This window comes from Natator depressus, chromosome 1, assembly GCF_965152275.1.
Source record: "Natator depressus isolate rNatDep1 chromosome 1, rNatDep2.hap1, whole genome shotgun sequence".
In the NCBI taxonomy this organism is placed as follows: Eukaryota; Metazoa; Chordata; order Testudines; family Cheloniidae; genus Natator; species Natator depressus.
This window is the reverse complement of record NC_134234.1, coordinates 174,043,303-174,070,191: the sequence shown is the minus strand read 5'-3', so window position 1 is coordinate 174,070,191 and position 26,889 is coordinate 174,043,303. Positions and strand designations below refer to the sequence as shown.

The 26,889-nt window shown below is 40.5% G+C and overlaps 1 protein-coding gene across 2 annotated transcripts in view; it reads right to left on the bottom strand.

The window, feature by feature from the left end:
* Nucleotides 1-12,111: 12,111 nt before the first annotated feature.
* Nucleotides 12,112-26,889, bottom strand: part of NRIP1 (nuclear receptor interacting protein 1) — a 93,308-nt gene continuing 78,530 nt past the window's right edge. For both annotated transcript variants that reach the window (XM_074971449.1, XM_074971456.1), the window contains exon 3: nt 12,112-20,882. In XM_074971449.1, coding sequence (XP_074827550.1) covers nt 17,013-20,513 — 3,501 coding nt within the window. In that variant the 5' untranslated portion in view covers nt 20,514-20,882 and the 3' untranslated portion in view covers nt 12,112-17,012. The remainder of the gene's footprint in view (nt 20,883-26,889) is intronic.

The window sequence follows — 26,889 nt, the reverse complement described above, 5'->3', positions numbered from 1 at the left end:
AGGTGTGAAACCAGCCCCTCAGTTATCAGCTCACTTTGGCACACACATTCCACACAGTTTGCACACTAGAGACCTACATGGGTAAAAAGAAACAAACTGTATTTAACAGAAAACCCAAAGATTGAAAGATGAAATAGGGAGAGCAAATATATGTTACAGAGAATACAAACAAATATGCAATCTCAGGCTTTACACTTAAGTATTAGATAAATTCCCTCTTCTAATGTAAGTTACCTATTGCCTTTAAACTGTTCCCCAGCATACCTACTAACAGTAAGGGGGGATCCAGCATTCACGAACCTTCCCGCTCAGTTTCTGGATGATAGCTTCAGTCTCAAACCTCCTTTTCAAAGCGTTTCCCCCACGCTTTCTGTCATGGTGACTCGTGGTTATTCAGAGTGGGGGAAATTCCCAGTTGCCTCAATATCTTTCCATTAACTCTAATGGCCCGTTTCCCCCCCCCCCCCCCGCCGGGTTGTGCAATGGATCATTACTTGAGTCCGGTTTTGTGTAAACACCTGGCTTGGGAGGTCTCCCTGCTATGAGGTGGAACAGAAGTTTATGAGCACAGTTCTCTATATACATAAAATCATCTGTGTGTGTGTGTGTGTGTACACACTGATTATCACGTTTGAACATAAGCTTTCATAGATGATCTTACTGGGTACATTCTATAGTACAACAACATTGTATGCAATCAGTTGATTTGATGACTCATTCTTTGGTATGGTTGCCAACCCTCCAGGATTGTCCTGGAGTCTCCAGGAATTGCACATTAATCTTTAATTATAGATTATGTCATATGATGAAACCTCCAGGAATACCTCCAACCAAAATTGGCAACCCTATTCTTTGGGGTTCAAGCTCCCTTGTTCTTGCCTTGTGTTTCTGGACCCTGACTGTCTCACCCAGTAAAAACAAAAATCATAGCCGAGTGACAGCATTTCCTTTCAGCAGGGAAATGAAAAGGCCTGAGAGTTCATAGTTTCATGGGCTTTGAGGCCAGAAAGGATCACTAGATCATCTAGTCTGACCTGAATAACACAGGCCATAGAATTTAATCCTGACTAAAGCACATCTTCCACAAAGGCATGCAGTCTTGATTTGAAGACTTTAAGAGATGGGGACTTCACCATTTCCCTTGGTAGTTTGTTTAAAGGATTAATCAGCCTCCCATCTATAGCTTTTTGAGCCCCACTGAAGGTCTGAAGCCCTGAAGAGCACATAGCAATACTAGGAAACTAAGGAGTTCCTATGCTGAACTGCATCAAAACAAGACTGATGCCTTCAGGTATTCATACAACATCTATAGTAGACTTTCAGGGATACATTTCAAGATCATCTACTGTGTAATTCAAAGTCAGCCTAAAAACCTCGTGGTCCAAAGCTTCTTTCTTCACAATAACCATATCACCCATAATTTCAGTCTCTTTTTCCTCTCCCACAGGTAGTTTTCATGGTAAATTCCGCAAAAGACGTTTGTCTTACGGCAAAGTCCAGTGCTATTTTTTTTTTTTTGACTTGCTCAGAGAAGACTACATTGCCAGCTGTCTTTTTTGACAAAGTAAGGGCCAGGATTGAATTGCATGCATCGCTGCTGCACATATAAGGTTGTGCTCCTCTGACAGTTAAAGGCAAGCAAGATGGTGCCCAATGCCTCTGCATCATCTCCTCCACAGAGGCCTGCTCATTTTTACATAGCTCTTGCTCATTTGGAGATCCAGATGCACTCTACCTTTCTGGCCAATATTCAGGGTCCAGCCTCAAACAAAAACCTAACAGCTGAGCAGTGTTGCTGCAGGTCTTGAAAGGAGTGGTAGAGGTTGAGGGAGAGAGCACTCGGGACTAACAAGCTGCTTGTATCCAGACATTACATGATACCCTAGACCACAATATCTAGGACACAGCTCTACATTTCCTTTGAATCTCTGTGGTTTCTCTCTCCCATTTGTCTCAAATGTCAGCTTCTAGCAACACAACTTTTTACTAGAGATCCCAAACTATACTCTGAGGTGTTTGTGTTTTACAAACCTAGCTGGAATTTATTTTCTCTTTTTTTTTTAAAATCTCAAGGGCAATTCAATCAATAACTTCTCTCCCCCTCCTCCCCCAAGAAAGTTTTGTATATATGCTATGTATATATACACGTATTCCCAGAAAGCTGTGGTATGCTGACACTAGCAAATGCCCTTGTCTGGGAATATATAATGAACTCCTTTTTAATAGAAAAATCTCTTTTCTGCTGGTTTCACTGTGTGTACTCTACCTTTTATGATTTTATAAATCCCCGTTTTCTGAATTGCATAGGGTACCAAATGTTCTGGTCAGACTAATCCAAAGGATCAGACCACCACCATCTTCCTTTGTTTCCAACTTAACTTCAAATCACATTCATAATCGCTCACTAACTTTACAAAGCTGCCTCTGAACTTATTCCACCCTATTTCTCTCACCTCCTCTTGCTCTTTCACCCACTCAGTTTATTCTTCTCAGGTTCCATTATTCAGTTTCTTGCTCGTACATTTCTTTATATGATTAACGCTCTATTACTTGTGTTGTTCCATCCAGATCTCTCTCTCTAAGGCATTTCTTTTCAGATTCCATCGTAAAACCCCCCTCATCACTTTAATGGGCAATTGATTCTAAACCCGTCTCTTTCCAGTCTCCCTTCATCAAGCCTGCTCTACAGATGGGACATCTCACTTCTCATACACCAAGAATGAAATTCATCCCCTGCAGAGGGGTCAATCCCAGGCCTCTGTCCACCATCTAAGTTCCACTTAAGCCTTCAAAAGAATTTCACCTCCAGTGACTTTCCCCCTTTAACTTGTTTCTTTCACAATAACTTTTGACAATGACCTCTACTAGGTCTACCACCACCTCTAAGTTGTACCAGCACTTAATGTACTGTATGTGCCTGAACTGTTCTGTGTTTGTAATAGGCTGCAAATTCCTTGAAGCATGTCTCCTTATATTTTTGTATGGCACCAATCACACTGATGGTACTTAATAAACTGCTAGCCTGCAAGAGTACTTACTCTACACAACTGCTGGTTTAAACGTCTGCTTTTCTGCTGTCCATTTTCTTACTGAATTTTTCCTTTTTGATAAGAGTCATTGTTCTGATCTCTGATGTGCATGTACACACATTTTTCTCTCTTTGTAATGTGTTGAACTTTTTATGATGGACTTTAAAGACAAATTATATTGCAGTGTACAAAAATTCCTTCCACATAAATTCACACACTTCAGATCGTTCTAGGTTAGCTGGGGACACAATCAGTCTCTTAAAGGTTCTGCACTTTCACTTTCTTCATAGCAAGCTTTCTTTTTTAAACCCTAAAAATAATCTCAGAAAATAAAAACATCGTTTTAGTGTCCTGCCTTAATCCAACAAAAGTAAAAAGAGGCTGTATTAGATGGGAAGCCCCATGTTTAGCTTGCCCTGTTTTATCTATGATAAGTATATCACAGATGATAAACAGAGGACTAAAAATATACTGTAATCCTGAAAACTGGAACAAAGCCTAAGTAAAAGGGCTGAGGAAAACATGCTGAGGAAAGAAAGAAATCCTCACCAGGTTCCCACTAGCACAGTAGAAATAGAGCATTTCCACTATACGGGGGCATGAGGATTCCCAAACCAACTAGGGATTAGACCTGCTGTGTGATCATCAGGGCTGCAGTCAGTTTGTACAGGGTCCAGGTCAAAATTTAAAATAGCACTTTGACCCCATTTTAATTTATTCCCCAACGAGGGGAACCCTTTCCTCTCACACTTCCTCACCTTCTTCCTTATAGGTTTCAGAGTAACAGCCGTGTTAGTCTGTATTCGTAAAAAGAAAAAAGAAAAGGAGTACTTGTGGCACCTTAGAGACTAACCAGTTTATTTGAGCATGAGCTTTCGTGAGCTACAGCTCACTTCATCGGATGCATAGCATATCGTGGAAACTGCAGAAGACATTATATACACACAGAGACCATGAAACAAAACTTCCTCCCACTCCACTGTCCTGCTGCTAACAGCTTATCTAAAGTGATCATCAAAGAGGGCCATTTCCAGCACAAATCCAGGTCTGTGGGGGGGGGGGGGGGAAGGGTGAGAAAACCTGGATTTGTGCTGGAAATGGCCCTCTTTGATGATCACTTTAGATAAGCTGTTAGCAGCAGGACAGTGGGGTGGGAGGAAGTTTTGTTTCATGGTCTGTGTGTATATAATGTCTTCTGCAGTTTCCACGATATGCTATGCATCCGATGAAGTGAGCTGTAGCCCACGAAAGCTCATGCTCAAATAAACTGGTTAGTCTCTAAGGTGCCACAAGTACTCCTTTTCTTTTTTCTTTTTACTTCTTCCTTATAGCCATCCCCAGTTTAATTCATTTCATTTAATATTTTTATGTTTTAAAAATATTTCTCCTCAACAGTATTTTTTTTTTTTTTTTAAATCCAGTCACACTGTCTGACCACAGGCAAGATGACCAAGGTAGGGCCAGCATTGCAGAGAGATGATCAGGTAACAGATGCAGAGACAGCAAGCAGAAGAGGCCAGAATTCTGGAGTTTCCCTTTTGCTCTGTGGTTCCTTACTTGCTGAAGTCAGTTTAGTCATCTGGGGATTGCCAGCGCATAGTAGCAACCGTGACCCTGGGATTCCCCCACCCCACAGGTTGTTGGTTTATCTAGTCTAAATATTTTAAAAGGTCAAATTTGCTGGCTTTGGTATAGCAGGCCTCATTCAGATGTAGAAGAGCAAGTTGTTTTGTTATCTAGCTGAGTTACTTATGGCCCCCATGAATATAGAATCTGAGCACCTCATAATCTGCAATTGATTTAACCTCCCTGACACCCCTGTGAACCAGAGAAGTGCTATTATCCCCCTTTTACAGGTGGGGAAGTAAGGCACAGGGAGGCTGTGACTTGCGCATGATAACACAGGAAGTCTGTGGCAGAGACAGCAACTGAACCAGGGTCTCCCAGGTCCCAAACGAGTGCCCTCACAACTGGACCATTCTTCCTCCTATGGGTAAATTGGTTGCAATGTGGCTTTGTGCCAGAATGGTAAAAACAGCTTTAGCAGGAGTCAGGATGTGTCTCATAGTAATACCTAGGCCACAGCACTCAGAGTTTTTGGCACTAAAAAACTCCGTGTACATATTTATATTGTGGTTTCTGTTTGACTTTATATTATTTCCCTTACCGGTCCCCCATTCCAAGAAGGGCTCAGCCTTGTACTGTGTACCAGGCATTTCCACCTTCCCTGGCAACAGAACCCCATGCTGCTTACGAGGAGGGAGTTGCAGAGAGAAATGATACATGTGGGTAGGGAGGGGATCAACAGCTGCCACTTGTGCAATAGCGGTGGAGGCAGGTGTGAACAGGGACCACTGCCCTCATGTGAGGTTGCATCTGCCAGTTTCAAGACAATACTACCCACATTCATTTGATCCCTGAAAACTCTTTTTGCAGCACCAGAGCCTGCTTAACCAGCTCGTCTGTTTGTATAGCAATAAAAAGCTACATACTCAGCCTAGAGAGCATGTAGATAACCTCGTCACCCGATTCTTCCTCATCTCAAACCAGCAGAGTCACTGTCTCTTGATCTTGGGACTGCTCAGGAGGTCCCACACTCCCAGCATGGTCTTTGCCAAGCTCCTGATCTGGTTCCTCATTCCATGTAGTGGATTGGAGTCATTGTTTGTCTTCTCCCTTCATCATCCTTAACAGTGGGCAACAGCATAGCCGACTGTGCTGAACAGTGAGCTCTAAGAAGTCTTCATTCATCCCTAGCCCATTGCTGTTCCTGACCCTTATTCTATTGCACCTTTAGGCCCCAACCTTTTTCTTTCTGCCAAGGTCTGTTGGACACCAGGTCATACACCAGGGTGTTCCCAATCAGAGTTTGGCTGCAACCGTACCTCCTAGGCACCAGTGCACAGACATCTGCTTTTGGCCAGCAGATGGCACGCTCATAGGAAGTCTCCTTCTGCAATACCCTTGCTGTTAAAGGAGTTGAACAATGGAGTTGTTGATGCTTGTAAAATGATATGCAATGATAGGTCTGTGAAAAGCTATTTGTACAGGTAAAGCTCTTCTAGTAGCATCTAACTAGACAGTGATCAGACTCCAATGCCATTAGGATTATACCAACTCTTACCATCAACCATGGCAATGTATCAGTGAAGACAGGCACCAGGGAGGACCCCAGGATGGTTAGCTTTGCTCAGAATAACTCTTCTAAATAATGGTGCAAATGCCGGTCTACTTCAGCAGCCATTTTGTGTGTAAATAGGTGGTGTGTTACAGGTGTGCTAGGGAACCATGTGATGGCTCACAAGCCAAAATTTTATTTGTATAGGCTCAGAGTGTTTGTTGACCTTTAGAGCACAGTAGACAGGCGCCTCTACTTACACATGCATGTGTCGGATGATGCAAGGGGAGGAAATGCAATGAGAGGTATGGAGCAGTTCTGAGCAAGGAGTCACTTTACCTAAAGTACTAATTAGTTGTCTGTTCTATTTTGCGTAAGTGTGCTTAGCCTATACATTTTTGGCTAAGCACACTTCATAAACTGTAAAAATAAAACAAACAGCAGGAGATCTGGTATACCAGAAGGAAGAGGGAGAGACAGCAATACCGCTGCAGTACACTGACAGAGGGAGATGAAGAAAAAATAAAGTAGTGCAATTCTACCACAACGAACAAAGTTTCCAAATGCCAAGCAGATAAAGAGAAAACACAATAATGAAAGCTCTGTTGTGAATTACCTGTACTTCAGGCAACCCTTTAAAGAGTGTATTCAGTGCGGGTACTACTGCCTCTTCACGGATAATTATTTCTTCAGGGGTCAGGATTTTACCCTAAAGCTTCTTGTTCGTGTGTTCAATATGTACTAAAACCACAACTGAATAATATTACAGTGCCTAGCACCCTAGGGTCCTGTTCCATGACTGGGAATCCTAGGCACTATGGTAATACAACTAGTAAACAATATTAAGAAAACATTCGAGTTTCAGCAAGCCCTGCAATTGCTAGATTTCCAGATGGGACGCTATGAGCAGCACAGGAAAAGTCTGAACCTACTCTAATTTATGTTTGCCAACATTGCTTCTGATTTCTTCCCTTTTAGCACAAGGCACCAAACTAAGCACTTTCCATTGTCCTCTCCACTGACTGAGGAGTGCTTTTTTCCTGTATCTTCTTCCATGTTTCCCCTAACTTCTAAGTTCATCTCTGATCAATGATGTAGACTTCAAAAAGGAAATACCACATCTCTCTCTTATTTGTCTTATGTCCTTTCTGATGTTCTCTCCTTGAACTAATACTTTCTATCCAGTGACCTTTGTAAAAAAAAAAAAAAAAAAAAAAAAAAATGATAACACTGATTTAAGAAAAGTGTGGATTTGCACTCCACACTCCTTTCCTTCTGCCCTGCTATGCAGCTTCCTGAAATATAAACAGATACTGGGGTCAGACCCAGCTATAGGTCACCTCCTCTCTTCTCAGTGTGCAGCCATATCACAGTGCCTTAGGTTAATACTTACAGCTAGAGAATGCTAGGTATGGCATGCAGTCATGCATAATGCAGTACCTTTCCGAAGAAACATTCCCCTACCATTTTTTTGTCCAACAAAAACTATATTACGATATGTTTTTTCTTTACCCTTCAGGTGGTATGGTCAGGTTTCCACACAGTTATAAAATTAGATGAGAGGACTCAAAGCAAGAGGAGTGGAGGAAAAAGTAATGTCTGAGTTGGCTTTGACTGGGATAAAACAGACACCACCACCTGCAGGGATTACTTGACCCAAATCCTTTTAGGTTTCCAAACTTATTTACAAATAAACCAGTTTTTAGTACAGAGGGATTTTTTACCTGTGGATGGTTCTTCAGCTGGTGTAAACCAGGGTAAATTCCATTGACTTCTCACGAGCAGAGGAGCTGGCCTGCTGAGTTTTAGTTTTACCTGGGCTTCCTGGCTGTCGCTAGTTCTTTAATATTATGAAGTATTAATTCAAACACTAAGGGCCAGATACTCCCAAGTTGCTACACTGAATAGAAGAGCAAAGGGGGACAAAAAAGCCCCTTGAAATGTAGCCGACATGGCGAAGCAATGACACTGCAGCATGTTGTCCTGTGGCTCCAGAGTTCCTCTGTATGAGAAAGTCAAAGTCATGGCTGTGAATCTGGAGGGGGGAAATGCTAGGTCAGCACCAAATTATGGTGAGATGGTATGAAATCTCAGTTCAGTTACTGCTAATTTGTGTAATCTGGGGCACAAATGGTACCTGCAAAATTAAAGGTGGGCCTAGATCTGAGTGGTTGCACCACCAACTACTCACTTTGCATCCACGCACAAAGATGAAGGATGGTCATGTAGTTAAAGGCACTGCACAAGTACTCAGGAAATCGGTCTTCTCTTCTCGGCTTTGCAACAGATTTCCTGTGTAATCTGGGGAAATCACATGCTGGGCTATTTGCAGAAGATGGGAAAGGCTATTATGGGATTCTTAGAAAACAAAGGGACTTTTAAGAGCAGAATATGGGTGGTACCTGTACTTTTAAAATATTTTCACTCTTCTCCCTCCAAACTGGGTAGGCACGCAGTCTAATCCTGAGTTCTCAGGTCACTGGGATTTTCAAAAAGCATAGTCTAGTGCTGTAGTTTCTGTGCATTACCAGGCTGCCAACTTCAGAATTGCCACTCCCTACCCCCAACGGAAGGACACTTCACTGCTTCTCTCCTGTGTCACCTGTGATATAGTAAGGCATTACAAAAAGCACACCTGTCCGTGAAGAGACAGAAAAAGCCCACTCCTCTAAAAAAAATAAATATATATCTTATACTTACAGCAGCTTTCTGTGCTGACGTTGCAAAAAGGGAATATGAGAACAGGAAGTTTCCTAAATACACAAGATCCTAAGCAATACCTTTGTGTGTCATGACACTTCAAAGACTGCTTGTGTCGGGACAAACCGTTCCAGCCACGATGCTAAGTTCACATCTCACTCTCTCTGTCCTAGCATGATTTGTAAAAGCTGACACCTTGGAGACTGTCACCTTCCTGTGGGCACAGAGACACCCAGGCAGGCAAATATCAGGAAACCACATAAATAGGACAGATACCTGAACGTCCCAGAGGCCATACATGAGTACTATACTCCTGGGGGAATTTTGCACAACTATGCATGTGCAGAATTCATGTCCCCCACAGATTTCTTTGCTTACCTGCAGAAAAATGACTTTCTGAAGGGAAAACAAAGGTAAGCTGCAAAAGCGGTCATGTGCCCCTCCCCAGCAATGCAGATGTGTCATTTTGGGCACCTGGTGGAGAGGTAAATCACTGCAGGGGGAAAAGGCAGGGCTGAGGATGCCCTGTCTGGTGGCTCCCCCCCTGTGCCAGGCTCAGCTGCTAGTCCTGGCTGGGGCGGACAGGACTTGCTCTTCCCCTAAAAGGAGCGGCCCGGCCCAGGTCAGACCCACCCCCATAAACCTCCCTGGTTTCACCAGAGAGCTCTGCACACACACCTCCCACCCCCATCACTCCTCAGCCATGAGGGAAAGAATCATAATATGGGGAGCTGCTCCCCTATGTATCCGGACCCTACCACACCCAAATCCCCCCCCACTGAGGTCCCCACACTTGAACCCCCACCCCACTGAGTCTCACTTCCTGCTGTGGAACCCCCCCCCACTAAACCCCATCCCCCTTCAACCAGACCCGCACTCCAACCCCCACCCTGACGAGCCCTCTGCACCCAGACCCCCAACCAGCAGCATCTGGACCCCCATTCACCATGCCCCACTCCCCCAGCACCCCTATCTGCCCCCACTAATCCCCCACACCCAGACCCTCCTGCTGAGCCCCAAACACCTTCACCTGGACACCCCCCCCACCCCCAAGTCCCCTTGCCCCTGAACCTGGAATCCCCCAACAAGCCCCAATGCATCCAGATACCCCCATCCCGCACCCAAACCCCACACTGAGCCACCCACACCCAGATTGCCCCACATGGAACCCTCTCACCCCACACCTGGATCCCTTCCACACACTTGGATCTGGCAGGCTTGGCCTGCCTATCCACACCTGGTGCACCTGGTGTGGAAGGGCAGGGCCCCAAAGGCGTTTCCGGGGCAGGCCTGGACCTTGCACTGTATCAGGGTTGGGTGAAGCCCCACCACTAAGCCCATGTCCTGGGTGGAGCTGGGGGGCTCCAGCATGGCTGTTGGGAGCACAGACCACTGGCTGCACAGAGGCGGGAGATCACCCTTCAGCTTCCCCCCCACCCCTCCCGGGTCTGGGTGAAGGGGGATGAGATTTATTTATTGACAAATAGAATTTGCAGAAATTTAAAATATTTTGCGCACTTTTTTTCTGGCATAGAATTCCCTGAGTAGTAGTACTAGGTGTGATCACCACCTGTGGGGTTTTCTGTGGAACTGTTCAAAATAATTAGATCAGAGCAGACGAAAAATTAACTAACACCTCAGAGTGAACGGTGACTGATGTACCCCCAATCCCAAGGCCTCCCATCACCACCCTTCATTCTGTGACTCACACTGGAAGCATATACTCCAAGAATACTAACTTTGATCACAAATTGTAGCGTAAAGCTTATCTAATGGGCACAATTGCCGGGAAGTTTTAGTTTCGCATTTAGAAAAGTTATTTCTCTCATGGAACCCCTCAGAAATTTGGAAATAATAGCTATGAATTGAAGGTACGCAAAGTCTCAATGGCCGACCAGGTGCTGGATGCAGCAGGCGCTGTCCATACTGTGCTTTCTCGCTGGTGGTATGAGAATTAACAAGCATGGAAACCTTCTGTGCCCTGACACTGTACCTTCTAAATACTGTTTCAAAGGGATACACTTTTATAATGGTCAAAAACAAACCAGTTAGTGATGGATATTACCCCTACAGACTCCCCCCCCCCCCCCCGATGCCTCAGTCAGTGTCAGAACAACAAGAAGGGCCACATCCTGCCCCTACTTGCTTTCCCCCACCATTTAGCTTGAATGAATCACAGTTTCACATGGAAAAACCTTGGTCTTGCTGCCTGGTTTAAGGTGAGCATATTTTACCAGAAACAAACAGCCCTGTGGAGTGTTCAGTGTGATAAAAGTGTTTGGAGGGAAGAGAAAACTTGTATGGGTGTAGATATTATCGAAGATATTCTCTTTGATCACCGAACGCTAGCAGCATTTTGTTCAGTAAGTCCAAACGTTTGTTCAAACCAGCAACGGAGCTCTGCATAGACTACCGATGCCCATTCAGAATCCTATTGATCTCTAGTTTCTTCCTACTTCAACATCAGACACCTTTTGTTTCGTGTGTTTAGCCCCAGAGAAGTTATTGTACGAAGAAATTAAGATTTTCTTGTAGAGACTCCAAAAATTGAAAAAAAAATTAGCAATTAGGGTCACATAATTTGCCAGCAAAATTATCTGCCTGCTCAATTAATGTCATGGTAACACTACTGACTCCAGTGAAGCTCTGTGAGGGTACCGAAGTGCTTTGGGATCCTTCAGAACAAGAAGGCATTACATGCAATAAGGGTCTGACCGCACTGTAATCTATGGAGTTTTGTATCAACTTCAATGGAAGAAGGATCTGTCCTGCCCCATTGCGTCATACTTTCCAGATGAAGTTTCCTGACAGAGTCTTCTGAACAGATATTTATCATCCTGTCTGGCAATGCAGACAAGGAAAATGTATAATCAATTAAACTGAATCTGAATTACTTTCCTGCAGTTGTGCAACTCCACATACAGTACGTCTAAGAACAAGTTCTTCTAGTACTTGCTTAAAATTCTGTGGTGGAACACAATATTCTGCACCCCTCAGTTATTGCTGTTCACAGTAACAATTACGGAGGACATTTACACATATCAGAATTAAAAATTATCTTGAATCTTAGGCTGAGAATCTTATCTGTTTTACTAACTCATTTCCACCAATTTTCATTGGTTTCTTACTGCATATTTGGTTGAAGAAAATGTGGGGTCCTTGAAATCCTGCAGTTACTTTTGGCTGATGAAAGTTTACATTACTAGTGTGGTGCTTCTGGACCACGAAGAATCAAAACAGAAAGGACACATAGTAAAGTAGATTTAAAAACCATCAACACAATGCATTTTTCTCATTTATTCAAATTTTCTGCAGGAAGTAAACACTGAAAGATTTTAAAAAAAACTTCACTCTGCAGTATGTACAGGTTTGTGACATCACATGAAGAAATTAATTTCTAATAAAAAATGAGACCAGTTATATTCCTGAAAACACATCACAACAAACTTGGTTGCAGTAAACCCCAGAATTCTTATGTATGGCAATGAGAACTGTCATTCCATTGTTTTAAAATGGTGAAATACTCCTGGTACAATATTTCAATTATTTAAAATAGAGTTCAAAACGTATATGACCGATTAGAATTGTGTGAGTTCTTTATGCTTTAAAAGTAGTTTTGAGGTTTTTTTCAAGACCCTTTTGATTTGAAGCACATTCTTTCACAAAGCTAAAATACCACAACAGAAGTCATGTCCAGAAATGGAATACTGTTGTGTGTTTTGATGAACTGACCTGACTTTAAGACATTTTTGCCAATGCACAGGGTCCCCCATGCACTTTTCATGCAGAAGGTAATCACAACTTTAAATAAAAGGTATTTTCTATACATTCTTCCAGACTTGCAACTGTATACTTACATGCAAAAGTTTTTAAATCTATGTGATCATATTTACACTTATACATGGAATATACATAACCAAAAACAAGATTAGAAGGTTTTTTCCTTTCCATTAGAATACAAAATATGTATTTTTCATTAAGGAAACCACTATTTACATCACCTTTTAAAAACCAATTTCAACATATTATATGTTTAACAAGTCAATTTATTTACATATATAAATATATATAATATATACTTACCAGTTTACTCCTCTGTAAAATGCTGCAGAGAACAAACTGGTAATATTTCACAGACGTCAATGAGAGCTGTAATACTCTTTTACTGACAACATTTAGCAGGGAAATTTTAAATCATTCATATCTTTTTTTTTTAATTGTAAATTAAACATTTTAAAGTGTTATAAACAATAGATGGCTAAAACAAGTGAAAAATATGGCTGAATTCCATTTCAATCTTCTGATATTCATAAACTGCTTCACCTGAAATGATGGTTTAGTCATATCAGTGGAAGCCTCCCTAACCTTTATTCTTTCTATGGTCACATGCACCTTAGCAGTTTATGCTTCTAAAACTGAGGCAGAAGAGAAACCAGAAACAGCAATTCTGCCCTCAGTCCTCCATACCTCATTTCCCATCGAGACTTAGTGCAATTCTCGGCTCTCTCCACCCCAGCTATCAGGAATATTCTACACTCCTATGTAGCTGCAGTGCAAGCCCCTCTTCCTCCATGGTGCTGCAAACCTGGAGTTTGTTAGTCAGCTCCCACAGCAGTATTCACCAAACCTGCACCCCCCTCCTAGACTACTATTCTCATCCATAGTATGATAATTTAAGCTCCTTCCATGCAGGTCTGAAGAATAAGGGTCAAGTTGCAACCCCAACCACTTCCTCTCCCACTTTTGTCCCCCACTCCCACAACTGGGAACCCCCTATTTGAGGAGCGGTAGTGGAGAAAGCCACCAACTTCGTACGTCCTGGAAGAAAGGGTCTACTAGTCATGGGGCTGAGGATTACTAAGGATAGAGCTGTGAGAAAGTGCAGAAACACAGAAACACAAGGCCTCTGTATGGATGATCTTAGTCTATCACTGATCCTTCAGAATCCATTGCTGGTGAAGCAAACCCTGCCCCTGCATGCTGTTTGATGGAACAATTAGGAAGAGAAACCCATAAGAAGAATTTTAGTGATCTCCTCCCCTGTAACTCCTGGGTGAGAGCTAACAGAGAGGGCTATCAGGCCTTTTAGGTTCAGCTAAACCCTTTCCAATTGGTTTCAGCTTGCCAATATGGATAGGGGCAAACCAGGCTTTAAAATTTTCGTTGCTAGGCAAGAATCACATTGGTATTTGGGAAGCTAAAGTAGACAATAGTTTTGCCCCATCCACCAGTGGCTAACCAAACAGTATTAAGTAACCAGTTTAGCAGGAACTGTGTGCCAGAAGAGTGCCCTCACCTCTTTTCTAGGGTCTTACTGATCATTGCAAATTCTGCCATGGGTGAGATTTTTCTATCAACATGTTCTAAAATTATATTATGCTGTATTGTAATTTACTGACGTCTGAGAGTTTTAATTCTCTTTCATTAACCTCATCTAAAAGGAAAGCTAAATTGTTAACTGTTAAAACAGTTAACATTTTAACTTAAATGTCACATAAGCTTTAGAAAACAAGTTTAAAAAGTATATATTATAAATAACAATAAACTACCATAGAATAAATACAAGGTAAGCACCCCCTAGGGGATTCTGTCTCACTTCTTGCTAGGGTTGGTTAGAAGACAGCGAAGTCTGATGTTCCCCCATTTTTCATCAGAATTTTGTTATGATAGAAGTTTTCCAATCACATCTACTTCACTCACATTCAAGCTGCCTCCTACTGTGTATGAAGTATGCAGTGCTCCTCAAGTAAACTACATCGTTGTATTTATTCTAGGGACCATCTATTATTCTATATTTCACAGCTATATACATGTAATTTCAAGAAAAATAATCACTTAAGACTTTAAGAGACATGTTTCATGGATGGAACAAAATGCCATCTTTTTCTAATATTTATGTCAGGCTGATTCATATAAAAAGATTCAACTCCAATGGCAATAATCTAAAATATAGTTTACCTTGTTAATTTCTATGACATATTTTATTTGTCAGCAGGCCACTTATTATAAATGCTAACTATGAAAGACAAACAAAACACTTTTTTTTTTTTTTTTTGTAATTTACTGCATAGCTGAAGTCAGGCTAGTGATAATGAAATTTAAAATATTAGACTCATGTGAAAGTTTTAAAATACATATCTCCTTCAAACAGCTCAAGCATATATTAAGCTTTGCCCAGACAACATAAAAATGTATTTTTTATTCCCTCTATAAATCTCTATACCTTGTGGGATGTTTTGTATAGGGCACTGTTAAATATTTGTGTTCCCTAACACACTACAACTTTCATTATCTAGATATTATCAGGATTTTGTTCATAACATAGGGAATTTTCAATGAAATAAGCAGCTATTGAGAACATGATCCAGTATTGGATAAATTAGGTTCAGCAGTACTTATGGTTATTAATACAGTTACTTTTGTTTTGGAGGAGTGGGGGGAGGTAATTCTTTGCATTTTTCCATGAACGTTTGGTGCTTCTTGGCATTCATGTGTGCCACCAGAAAAAGCGTGCTGCTCAGCTTTTCCCACGACAACAATGCTTTCAATGCATCTCAGCTTTGACCTACAACTCTCCACTACTCCAGTCCAAGGCCGATTTTGAAAAAATGCTGCCAACATTACAAAACGTTGGGTGGAGGCAGGGGAACAGAGGAGACAGGCCATTTCTGAGATGATATCCACTATGGAATAGAACAAAACCACCAATCTTATTTTCACACACAGTGACACCTAACAAATTGTTCTGAATCTAGGTTTTCAGGGATGAAAGGCCAGTGTATTAACCACAGATCAGCTGCTCACAGAGTAATAAATGTTTGCAGAATATGCAGTTACAGGAAGACCCACCATGTTTTCCACCAATATCTCACAATTTCCACTGAAGTATGGAATATGTATTATATAAATACCGTAACTGTTCTTTTAAACAGGAAGCAACATGGTGCTAAAAAAACATTTTTCTTATGTGTTTCACAAACTGGTATCAATGGCAGTTTTCTGGCCACAGAAGACGGGTCTGTTTATTCCAAAATTATAAGATGACTTTTTTACCTTCCCTTTATACGTCTGCATTTAAACTCCTAGTGGCACAACTGCATTGTAGACGCTTCCTACACTGATGGGAGGGGTTCTCCTATCAGTGAGAGGCGGTAGCTAAATTGATGGAAGAATTCTTCCCCTGACTTAGCCCTGTCTACACTGGAGGTTAGGTCATCTTAACTGTGTTGCTCAAAGGGTGTGGAATTGTCACACCCCTGAGACACATAGTTGGGTCAACTTAATATTGACTGTTGACTTGGCTTAAGACAGGGGAAGCAACAGGTAAAAGTGGACCAAAAAAAGACTTTTTTTTTTTTTTTTTTTAAACAGTGTAGATGAAAATCTGCTTTTTATATAAAACGCTAGGAAAACCTAGAAAACAAACAATCTTTAATCATAACCCCTATTTTATATGACTACTACTCCGGGTTCTGCAGAATGTTCTAGTCAAAAGCAAGTGGAAGGGGGGGGAAAAACCCCCACCACACCATGATTCGGGGATAAATCACAAAAATAATTAAATAATAAAAACACAAAATTTGGAAGCACTAAAAATTACATTTCAGTGCATTTGATTAAACAAACACTGACAGATTACTAAATCTACTCTACTACTACCCTGGATGGACTGTTCCATTTCTTAAAAAAAATTCTTAAAGTTTCACAAAACGTATTAAACACATATCAAAGGTTACACTGTCTCTATGCTTAAACCGCCAAAAAAAGGGAACACACTACGTGGAAAGAATGAAATGCAGCAGAATGCATTACCACCACCTTGGCTGTATGCTTACTTTATTTTATACCTAAATACCTGTTGTTCCAAATAAGACTTCAGTCACAGACTATTCATACCTTACTTTGATGCATACAGAATTGTGTCTTGTACAGCTTATAACTCTCAGTTTCCTTGTGACTATCTACGGTAAAGCAAAAATATCTACATGTTTTTAAATATCACCAGAAATACAAAGTTTCTCAAATGAAAATATGATTCAATAAGACCATGCTTTTCTCAAATCATGCTCAATTTATACAGTATTCCAGTTCATACTTTTTTTTTTTAATTTTATTAACACAGATTCAAACCCACTGATTGTAAACTCATTTGTTGGCTGTATATTTCACTCAGGTTCTTTTTTGATTGTTAGCACCTTTTCCAAGAGTCCATACACTTCTCCATTCACATTGTGTTGATGGGAGCTCTTATTCCCCATATGGCTATTGTAAGGGCTTCTTAAATTATGAAAAGGAATTTTAGGTTCTGTGTCAGGTAATAACTCCTCCTTTATTGTAACGGGAGTTGAATTTTCCGTAAATGAAGGTTCACTCCAAATGTCCTTATCATGTGCTTCTTGGCTACTAACAGAACTGCCTCCTTTCTGTAACATGTAATACAATATTGGATTGGTTTTGGTTAGTCTTGGGGAGTCTTTTTCATATTCACCCTTGTCCATTCCTGTGATAACCCATCTGATGGGGCCTTTTTCACTGGGTATGGGGCAAACACTAAATTGGTCAGATTCAGGTCTAGATACTGTACATCCCAAATGTTCAGAGAAGGGGGAACTAGCAGGACTTTTCACTGCTACTGGGTACTGAAATGTCCTGTGATCTACACAACTGTTTGGTTGCACAGGATTTCCCATTAATGCATTTATTGAGGAAACGCTACATTCGGGTTTATTATTTGCTACATTATTTTTGTTTCCTTTCTTCTTGCCCTCTGTTACTGCATTATTCCTATGCTGTGAAAAATCTCTCTCAGAGTTTTCTGAGAGAAGCAGTTGTTTCAACACATTAAAGCCTTTACTATCTCTAGACCAACTCCTATTTTCATTTTCATTATTCGAACCATGACCTGCAGTATATTTAAATTCAAGATCGCCTCTGTTGAATTTCAGCTCTTGCTGGTTAAGCAAAGGCCGATACACTGTCTCTGCAGGAGACATGTGATTGTTTGAAGCATCAGTCACATTACTTTTTACCTTTTTTAATGGACTTTCTGAAGGCTCAGTATGAAATTTCCTCTTCTTAGGAATGGTGCAAAGGCTCTTTGAGTCTAGAAGTGTCAGTTCACTGTTTCTGTGACTTCTGTCCAGATCATCAACGGGGTAACTATCTTGATTCTGTCTCAGCAATCGACTTAACAAGCCATTTTTTGAAAAAGAAAAATCTTCATGTGAAAGAGGCTCAGGTTTCAAGTCCTCAGATGCCGGAGAGGCACCTGTGTTTCTCTGCACTGAACGAGCTATTCCTTGAAATGTGTTACCCTTACTCTCTCTTATTGGCTGTGCATTTGGATTATGAGGAACATCTGATTCTTCACAAGGTTCAGTTTTTATTTTCACAGTCAATATTTGCTCACTCAAAGCCTTATCCACCTGTTCTTGTGAGCTTTCATCTTTTAAAAGCATCCTCTCTCTCTTTTCACTTTTACCTTTATTGGGGGTTCCCAGAAGCAACTGAAGGACAGTGCGTCTCTCAAGGAGATTTTCTATTTCTGAACTAGGAAGTCCTTGTTCAGTAGGTGTAGGATGACAATTGAATATTTTGTTGTTTTCTTCAAATTTACCTGATACATTTGTGAGTAAAGGACTATTCAATCTATCAATCAACCCTATAGGTTTATCTGTATTTACTGTTAGCAGCTGTTTGCTCGTTCTTTGCTCTTCACCTGACATGGAAGTCTGCATTCCACACTGAGCTAAGTTCTGCAACAGCTTGCTGGCACTGAAAGCTGCAGAATTTTGTGCACTTTCATTTCTGTTCATTTTAGTTCCTTGAAGTTCTTTATTTTTTGTAAGATCTATCAAATGTTTAGATGCTGGATTCATTAACCTCTCTGGCTGGACACTGCAAGCATATGGTGGTGAATTATGTTTGACTGCTAGAGAAGATTGGTGGGAGAGATTTATAGGAGAGTCTGCTTTTGTAGAAATAAGCAAAGGTGGAGTGCTTAATGGAGTTCTTCGATTTGCACTGGAACTTTCTGTCACAGGAGTCCTCTTACCAGTTTGTACAGAAAATGTTGCCACATCAGCTGTACTGTGTGGTCCCTGAGAGTCTGTATTTTTCTCTTTATCTTCACTCTTATGCCCAAGTAATAACTGAAGCAGTGTTACTTTCTGATGTGGATTCAGTTTAGAACCTTTAGGAATGTCTTTATCTTCTTTATTCTCCATACTGTTATCTAGACATGGAATTTTTGGATCCCAATTATGAAACAATGGCAGACTCAGATTATCTAGAGAAGCAGGCTGTCCAGAATCTTGTTTGTCTGTCCTCTGTTTGAAAGATAAATCTATAGGAAGACAGTTAGAATGGGAACTTTCATCATCACTGCTGTCATCTTCTGTAAAACTAGGATTGTTGTCTGAATACTCATCCACAGTAGTTGGTGTGCTACTGTCCTCAAAAATACCCGACCTCTCATTCTGCTCATGCCCTTTTGTTTGTTTAGTTGCATTCTGACTTTTAAGAAGATGTAACAGCAAACTGTTGCTGGGAGATGGTTTTAAATGGTTTCTTTCCAATGTATTTTTGTATCCTACATTTTTGGGAGGAGAATGAACTATTCCAATGGGGCTCTGAAATGGTGCCATATTGCTCTTGCTAGTTATTGTTTTTGCTGATGATCTCATTTGACCATTAAAATGGCTTGGCATTCCTTTTGACACACTGAAATGGCCAAGGTCTTTCTGGGTACTTTCTTGTAATCTGGCCATAGCAGCAAGTCTCTCGCTTGCTACCTGATTTGCATTTTGTGCTTTTAAAGCATGTTCCCTGGAATACTGCTGCAAATGAGCTTCACTTGAAAGAAGTAAAGCTAGCTGACTACAAGCTACGCTGGGTTTAGGAGAAGCAGTAGGACTAGATCTTTTCTCTACCATGCTTGCAACTGCTTGTAATCTTGCAGCACATGACAGAGGCTCATTCACCACCTTGGGTCCATTCTGCCCTGTATGTGGAGATTCTATAAACCTCTCTTTAGGCAGGTTCGTTGTTACATCAGGCAGAGTGGTGTCCAGCTTTTGATCTTTTGCTTTTCTTTTCTTCAGCAGAGTCTTCAAGCGACTAGTTGCAACACCATAGCACCTTACATCTTTCTCCACTTGTAAAGAATCATGGCTGAGGGAATACCCTTGCTCCTTGAGGCTCTGCCTAATCTGTTGTGACAGAGCAACACTCTGCAGCCTAGAGCTGAATGACTGAAGCAAAGAGGCAAGTAGTGTGCTATCCTGTTTGCCTTTAGGCACATTTTCAACCATGCCAGCTAACAAAGCTTCTTTTTTTCCATTCAAATCCACAATGGAATCAGACAACCGCCTTCTCTTTGCTGCATTCCAGTCTTCAGAAGACTGTAATAGTCTTGCTTTTTTGAGATGCAACATGCCAGATCCCTGATATGTATGTGTGTTAAGAACTGGACCATTACTTTGACAGTTGGGGAATATATTTCCAGAAATCTTAAAGTTTTGATCCTCTCCACTATGCCCAGTAGGCTTTTTGTCAACTGGAATACCTGAGCCTCCCGCTGCCTGATGCATTAGTAATCCCTCTAGGTAAGTTAGAACAACAGAATCCTGGTGCATCTCAGAGCCAGGCTCTTCTCCATGAGTCATGTTCAATAAAAATATCCACAAAGGCTCTGCTTCTATTCACTTTAAAGACTAGTTTGGTGTGGCTGAATTGAGATGCAAGGTTAATAAATAATAATAGGTAGAAGTCTATAATTTTTTCACATAATCTGAACTAAAACAAATGTTACGTTCCATGCAGGCTTCTTCCAGCATATATTGCTTACGAGCCAAATTTTCAGTCATATCAGTCTCTGTAGATATATAAAATATTTATGAAAGATGTCTAGAAGAATTACTTAGAACATGGTTCCAATGTAATAAAGTTCTACTAAACATTCATCTTCTTCACCTTTGTCCAGGACAGCAGCTTGTTTTTCATCCTTTTTCACCTCCATCATGCATGTCAAATTCCTAGAGCAAAGATAAATAAAAATGATCAGCAAAGATACAAGGGAGAGATCTAGAACATAAGACACACTCAAATGGCACAGGACATTTAAAAAAAAAGTAAGGTCCCATTTCCTAGATCATTGCAGGTAACTAGCAACACATGTAATAAATAGCCAAATTAAAGAAAAAACTAAAAAGTATATAAAGCCTACACCTAAAATAAAGCAAATCCCTGATATTACCCTAGAGAATGAAAATGTAGAGGAAACACAAACCCTCGTGTGCCTAGGTATTAGAGGGGGTCATGAATACACCTCTATGTACGTACTCTGGCACAAAACAAAAAAGTAGCACAAAGGAAAAATCCCAGTGTATTTCAAAACTTCACAGTTTAAAAAAATTAAGTTGGCATATATTTCATAATTCTATTATCTTTAGCAAATAAAGCTTACACAGAATATCCTGCACACTGTCAATAAATTAGGACATAAACTAACTCTTAATGAGGATCAGTGGCAGAAGAGGGAAGCCTTAACCTTAACAGCCTTCATTTTGAATCTACATTGGATTTTTTTGTTTGTTTGTTTTTAAATAGGTAGCTTCATTTTTTACACGTTTGCCTGGCAGACAGATGACACACTGGAGATTTAAAAGTAAAAAAAAAATAAATCGCTGTCATCCCAGACCAGGTGCCAATTAAATATCATTTCCCTCCTTTCCCTGATGCTAAATAGTCTGCCTCAGCCTTTCATTAACACCCATCATATACTTAAATATCCATGTGGCCAATTCTCTGCCTCCCTCCAACTAGCAGAAATCTGAGCTGTGGCTCTCAAACTTTACTGGTTCAAGTACCATCTTCTTAAAAAAAAATATTGTTAAACAAAGAGACAAAACATCAAGCTCACATACCACCAGTGGTACATGTACCACAGTTTGAGAAGCCTGATCATGAGGTACATAGCACCCCTCCCATTATCAATGGGCACAACACAACAGATCCCTGCATTGCACTGAATACTGACAACTACACTCTTCTCAGTTCCTCCCTCACTGCTCCCAACTAGCAGCAGTCACACTGGAGGTGGAATAGAAAAACGGCTAGGGTCAAGTTCTGAATGCATGGATATTTGGAGGCATTTTACTTTTATATTAATTTCCAGGGAAGTGTCCCTTGATTTCTCAGCTTGATTTGAATATGTAGAGAAGCCTATTTGATTCTTTCATCAGTGAAAGTAGAAGATCATAAAATTCTTCTCTGGAAATCCCAGCAACGGCACTTGCACTGGAATCAGGGGAGACATTTTCAGTAACCTCTTAGGTCTACAGTTCCTAACTGTATTACTCTGGTCACCAAGGGAATGGCTACTATATTGACAATGCAACAGTTGGGATCACTGCACAGGCCTGATTATTCTCTCAAATTATAGCAGCATACAACTCAAATGCTCAACAAATGCAAGTCAACTGTTGTAAGCAGAAGACTGATCAGGCTCTATGACTTCCTATAAATGCAGTGTGAATTCAAGTTTAAAGAACGAGGTTTGCTGTTGATTATACTGTGACCAGAATTACACCCCAGAGATACAGACATAGGTTAAAGGGACACCACAGTTCTAGAAATGTCAGAAGAACAGTTAAAAATGCATACTTTTTGTAACCTATATACTCAGGCTGTGCAAATCCTCAGTTTTCATATTTCAAGCAGTATAATGAATCCCTACAAATCAGTCATAAAAAAATTACACACCAGCATTTTTAGAATAATATCAAGTCTAAAGTCATCTAAAGATTACTGAAGTCTCAGCTTTGCTCTCAGAGATACAGACACACACTACCCATACTTTATAACAGAACTAACTGAAGTTGTTTCTACGTTTAGTCAAGGATATGAACAAGACCTAAAGAAGGTTTCAGAGTAGCAGCCGTGTTAGTCTATATTCGCAAAAAGAAAAGGAGTACTAAAGAAGTATGCTACGTTTGTATTCATCTAACTAAATGCTGTTTAATAAGCTACAGCTTCTCCCAAACAATGAGCCCCGGGGCAGACTCTTGCCAAATATCACCTCAATGTGAATTAAAATCAGCAGTCCCTGAAAATCAGGGTTCCTAATGGGAACATCAAGTAGTTGGCAAATGCAATGCTAATAAACTAAGGCTGTGTAATAGATGTGCTGAGTCAGGAGCTGACTCAGAACCCTGTCACTCAAATTCCCATCAATATAAAACTAACTGGGACCTAATTAGAAGATCAGTTAAAAGCGAAGATACAGCTGAAGGGCTAATTAGAGGGGGAAGCAACCCCAGCATGATAAACAAGGAGGAAGGAAGCCCTGAAAGGAGGAGGAGCTGAGAGCCTGAAGGAAGGTAGAGCTGGCTGCAGCTACCACTGTTCCCTTTCCCAGAAGCAAGTGGAGGAGCTGGCTAGGACTTGTAAATATGCAAATAGCACGACAGGCAGTGGCCTGCTGGAACAGTATAATAAAGCATGGTAGTGGTGAAGACTACCTAGAGGGGGTGTGGTTTGCACTTAAGGCAAGAAAGGACTCACAGTGGATCATCCTGTGGGAAGCTAATTTCTTCAAATATTTGGGTATGCTGTGTATTCAGGGAGAAAAAATGGTTTACTCCTGCTGTGTTTGCACATTTCAGAGGAGAATCAGGAGTCCACAGAAGACTCTGAAGGCAGCATTTGGCCTAAGAGGATTCTTTTTAGAAATAATTTTACTTCTTTTACAACTAGAAAAATTGTATTCATCCTTGAATGGTTTAAACACACAAGTCCAACTATTCCTAAAGACTTATGATAATCCAAGTTAGCTCTGCTTTGGTATTTCAGGACAAATCACCTGAACAGTGTAAAACTCAAGGTATTATTAGAAAAGGAGGAATCCAGATTTTGTTTGCCTTGGAAAGGTTCTATGGTGACTGACTGACTGACATGTCATTGCCAAAATCAAGCGAGTGAAAGTTGAGGATGTTTTTGTTAATTGTTAACATTTTGGAGAAAGGCCTTTGTTAAAATTTCTGCATTCCCCCCACCCCCCAATTAAAGATATCAGAATTTACAATAAGCATATTCTAATCTTTTTAAGAGGACCGTAAGCAAAACCAGAGAAAACAAGACTACACGTTCTTGATATTTTTGAGATGAAAACACAAAAACCCCACACACAAATGGGGGTGGGGGGAGGAAACCCAAATATTTTCAAACCTTCTTCAGATATCATACAAACTAATAAAGTGCAACATTGAAGAAATCCTTTGCAGGTAACTTTTAAATTAAATACTTTAGCCAATGTTTTATGCCAATTCTTGATTTAAATTAAATCTCTCCAGCTTGAGTAATTAAACAAAGACATTATATTTATGCAAATCCCTCAGGTGCATAAGAGCTCTGTGATAGTAGATGGTATCCATAGACAGTTTAGTTTACTCATAGAAACTGCACAAGAAGTGATTTTTTTTTAAATTACTCACAGCAGGAGAAATTGATAATTTAGAGAAACTGATACATTGATCAAAGTGGCCATTTGCTAAAGATTAAATCTGAAAAAAATACATAGAAGTATGAGGAATGAGGACTTCACCAGCTCTTTTAATAAGGCAATTAATTGGGGCAAGTGAAGAAACAGTTATTATGTAATATTGTACATCTTTGTGTATGTTTTTATAACAGATAAAATGTGCTGAGCTAATCTGTCAAGAGAGTTAAGCTGGGTCTCGAAGTCAGGTGCAGAGGATGAAATACACTTTTCATATTTCTGATGGGAAGCAGAGTAGCTAGTTGACTTTTTTGGGTCTGGATCTAAAAGGTATTTGTCTCAAAACTGCAGATTTCAAAGGCCTCTTTGTCTCACGTATTTTTGTTCCACTCTTTGCTCGATACTATGGCTATGTGGAAATTGAGATCAGGTTTAGATTTAATACACAAAGGTAGATCAGCAGCATTGATACACACATCAGAGATACGGGGTTGAGAGATTTACAAAGTTCTTTTAAAGTTCATAATTATATAGAAAGTTATTAATACACAGTATTACAGAAGCTTCGTACAGCAGCAAAGAGAAAGAGGCAAGATTGTATGAGAAACTGGAAGAAAGAGGTAAATGTAGAAAACAATAAAGAAACCTTCAGGAATGTGTTTATCCTTGAACAAACCAGTAACCTTACTGAAATGGATCCTTAACATATATGCACCTCTAGAGTTAGATACTGTAGTTAAATATTATGACAAACTAATGGATAAATTAAGCAAATATTCAGATAAGCAGACCAATTGTATTGTCTCTGAACTAAAAATATAATACTTTCCATTGCAACAAGATCCAAAAGATTAATTCACCATCTCTTGGGTATAGTGCGATTATCCACATTATTTTTTATGAATATGATGTGCACCTCTATTTGATTACTATCACGCTATCGACTACAGGGGTGAAAAGGGTTAACTCAGTTCTGAGTAGTTTTTGAATATCTGCAGAAACCAAATCAAGGGCTGTAGATAGTACAGGTGTCAATTACTTTGACCTCTTAACCCCACTATGCTCTGGTCAACAGGTTGGCTAATAACCCAAGGAGAGGGGTGGGGTGGAAAGAGAAATCCAAGTGGGAAAAACAAAAAAAGGGAGGGGGGGGAAGAGAGGAGAGGGGTGTTAAAAGTCTTAGCCCTGAAGCTGAAAAGGCAGAGGCTGCAGAAAAGCAGAGGGAATCCCAGGCCCCAGAAGCAGGGAGGAAGGTCCATGGGAGTAGCTAAGCCTGGCTAAATCTTCAAGGGAATGGTAAGCTTTAGATAGGACTGAAGTTTAAAAGCAGTGGGCAAACCTACTTGGATCTACTAAGGAAAAACTGTCGGTAAACAGAGGTGCTGTAACTTGAAGCAGCAGTATACAAGAGGGGTGAATTGTAGGATTCCACTCTAAGAAGAGTAGGTGCTGGGACTGTCACTTGAAAGGTGTGCCCAGGGGAGACTGGTTGGTGGGGACAAAGGTACACCTACCCTGAACCATAGCAATAACTTTCAGGTGTCAACAGATTTGCTACCAGAGACTATACTTTTGGTGATTTCAAAAGATGGGAAAATAAAATCAAGTGACTAAAACATACTTTTAGGCTCTTTTGATAACAAGATACCACTGAAGCCAAAGGTAATTAATCTTCTGAGAACACCTTTTCAAAAGTTAAACCACTACTTTAGAGACAAAGGAACTTTCAAGACCCCATTAAAACAATGAAAAGTTATAAGAATGAATCTATTTCTAAACAGCAGTTTAAAACCTAATCTGAGACCATAAAGAATTGTCATTCTCCTATTTAGTTCACTATGTGCACATTGCATCTCCAGTCCAATGAATCAAATCCAGAATTAATTCCTGTGCCATTTTTCTATTCTCAGTGATGATACTACAGTAGTTGCTAAAATGTCTATCTCAGAATTGCATTTTAAACTAACAATTTCTAAGGGGTAGATAATGAAAGTAAATTATATTGGACTAGATCATCCCAGTTGAAGGGCTACTCCTGCTCAGGGGTAGTCAAATTTGTTCTCATAGTGCTTCCTTGGAATTCTTTGGCTGGGTAACATGGAGATCTCTCCTCTCCACCTCTACTATGTCTCAGAGGAGTATAAATCTTGAGAAATCTGCAATGGCTGGAAGTATCCTTACAGGAATTCTCATAAAGAGGGTGGGTATCCAAACTATGGATGGGAAAAGAGCAAGTTAATGTGGTCACAGGCCACTGCACTTTCCAATTCTGGGACTCAAATGCAATTCCTTGGAACACACAAATAGACCAATTTAGCAAAAAGTAACAGACAGGACCCTCGGAAGGAAAACTACGGAAGGTGCAACTAAACCTCAAAATCTTGCTGGTTATAAGGGTCAGTTTGGGCAGCAATCAGCTGGATCTATGACATACCTTTCTTAGCGCCCCACCCCACTCCAAAACCGAAAACTTCTAGTTCCTCAGTGTCCTGCTGTGCTAGACTCCCATTTGCAAAAAAACAACACAATTTCTCATCTATCTG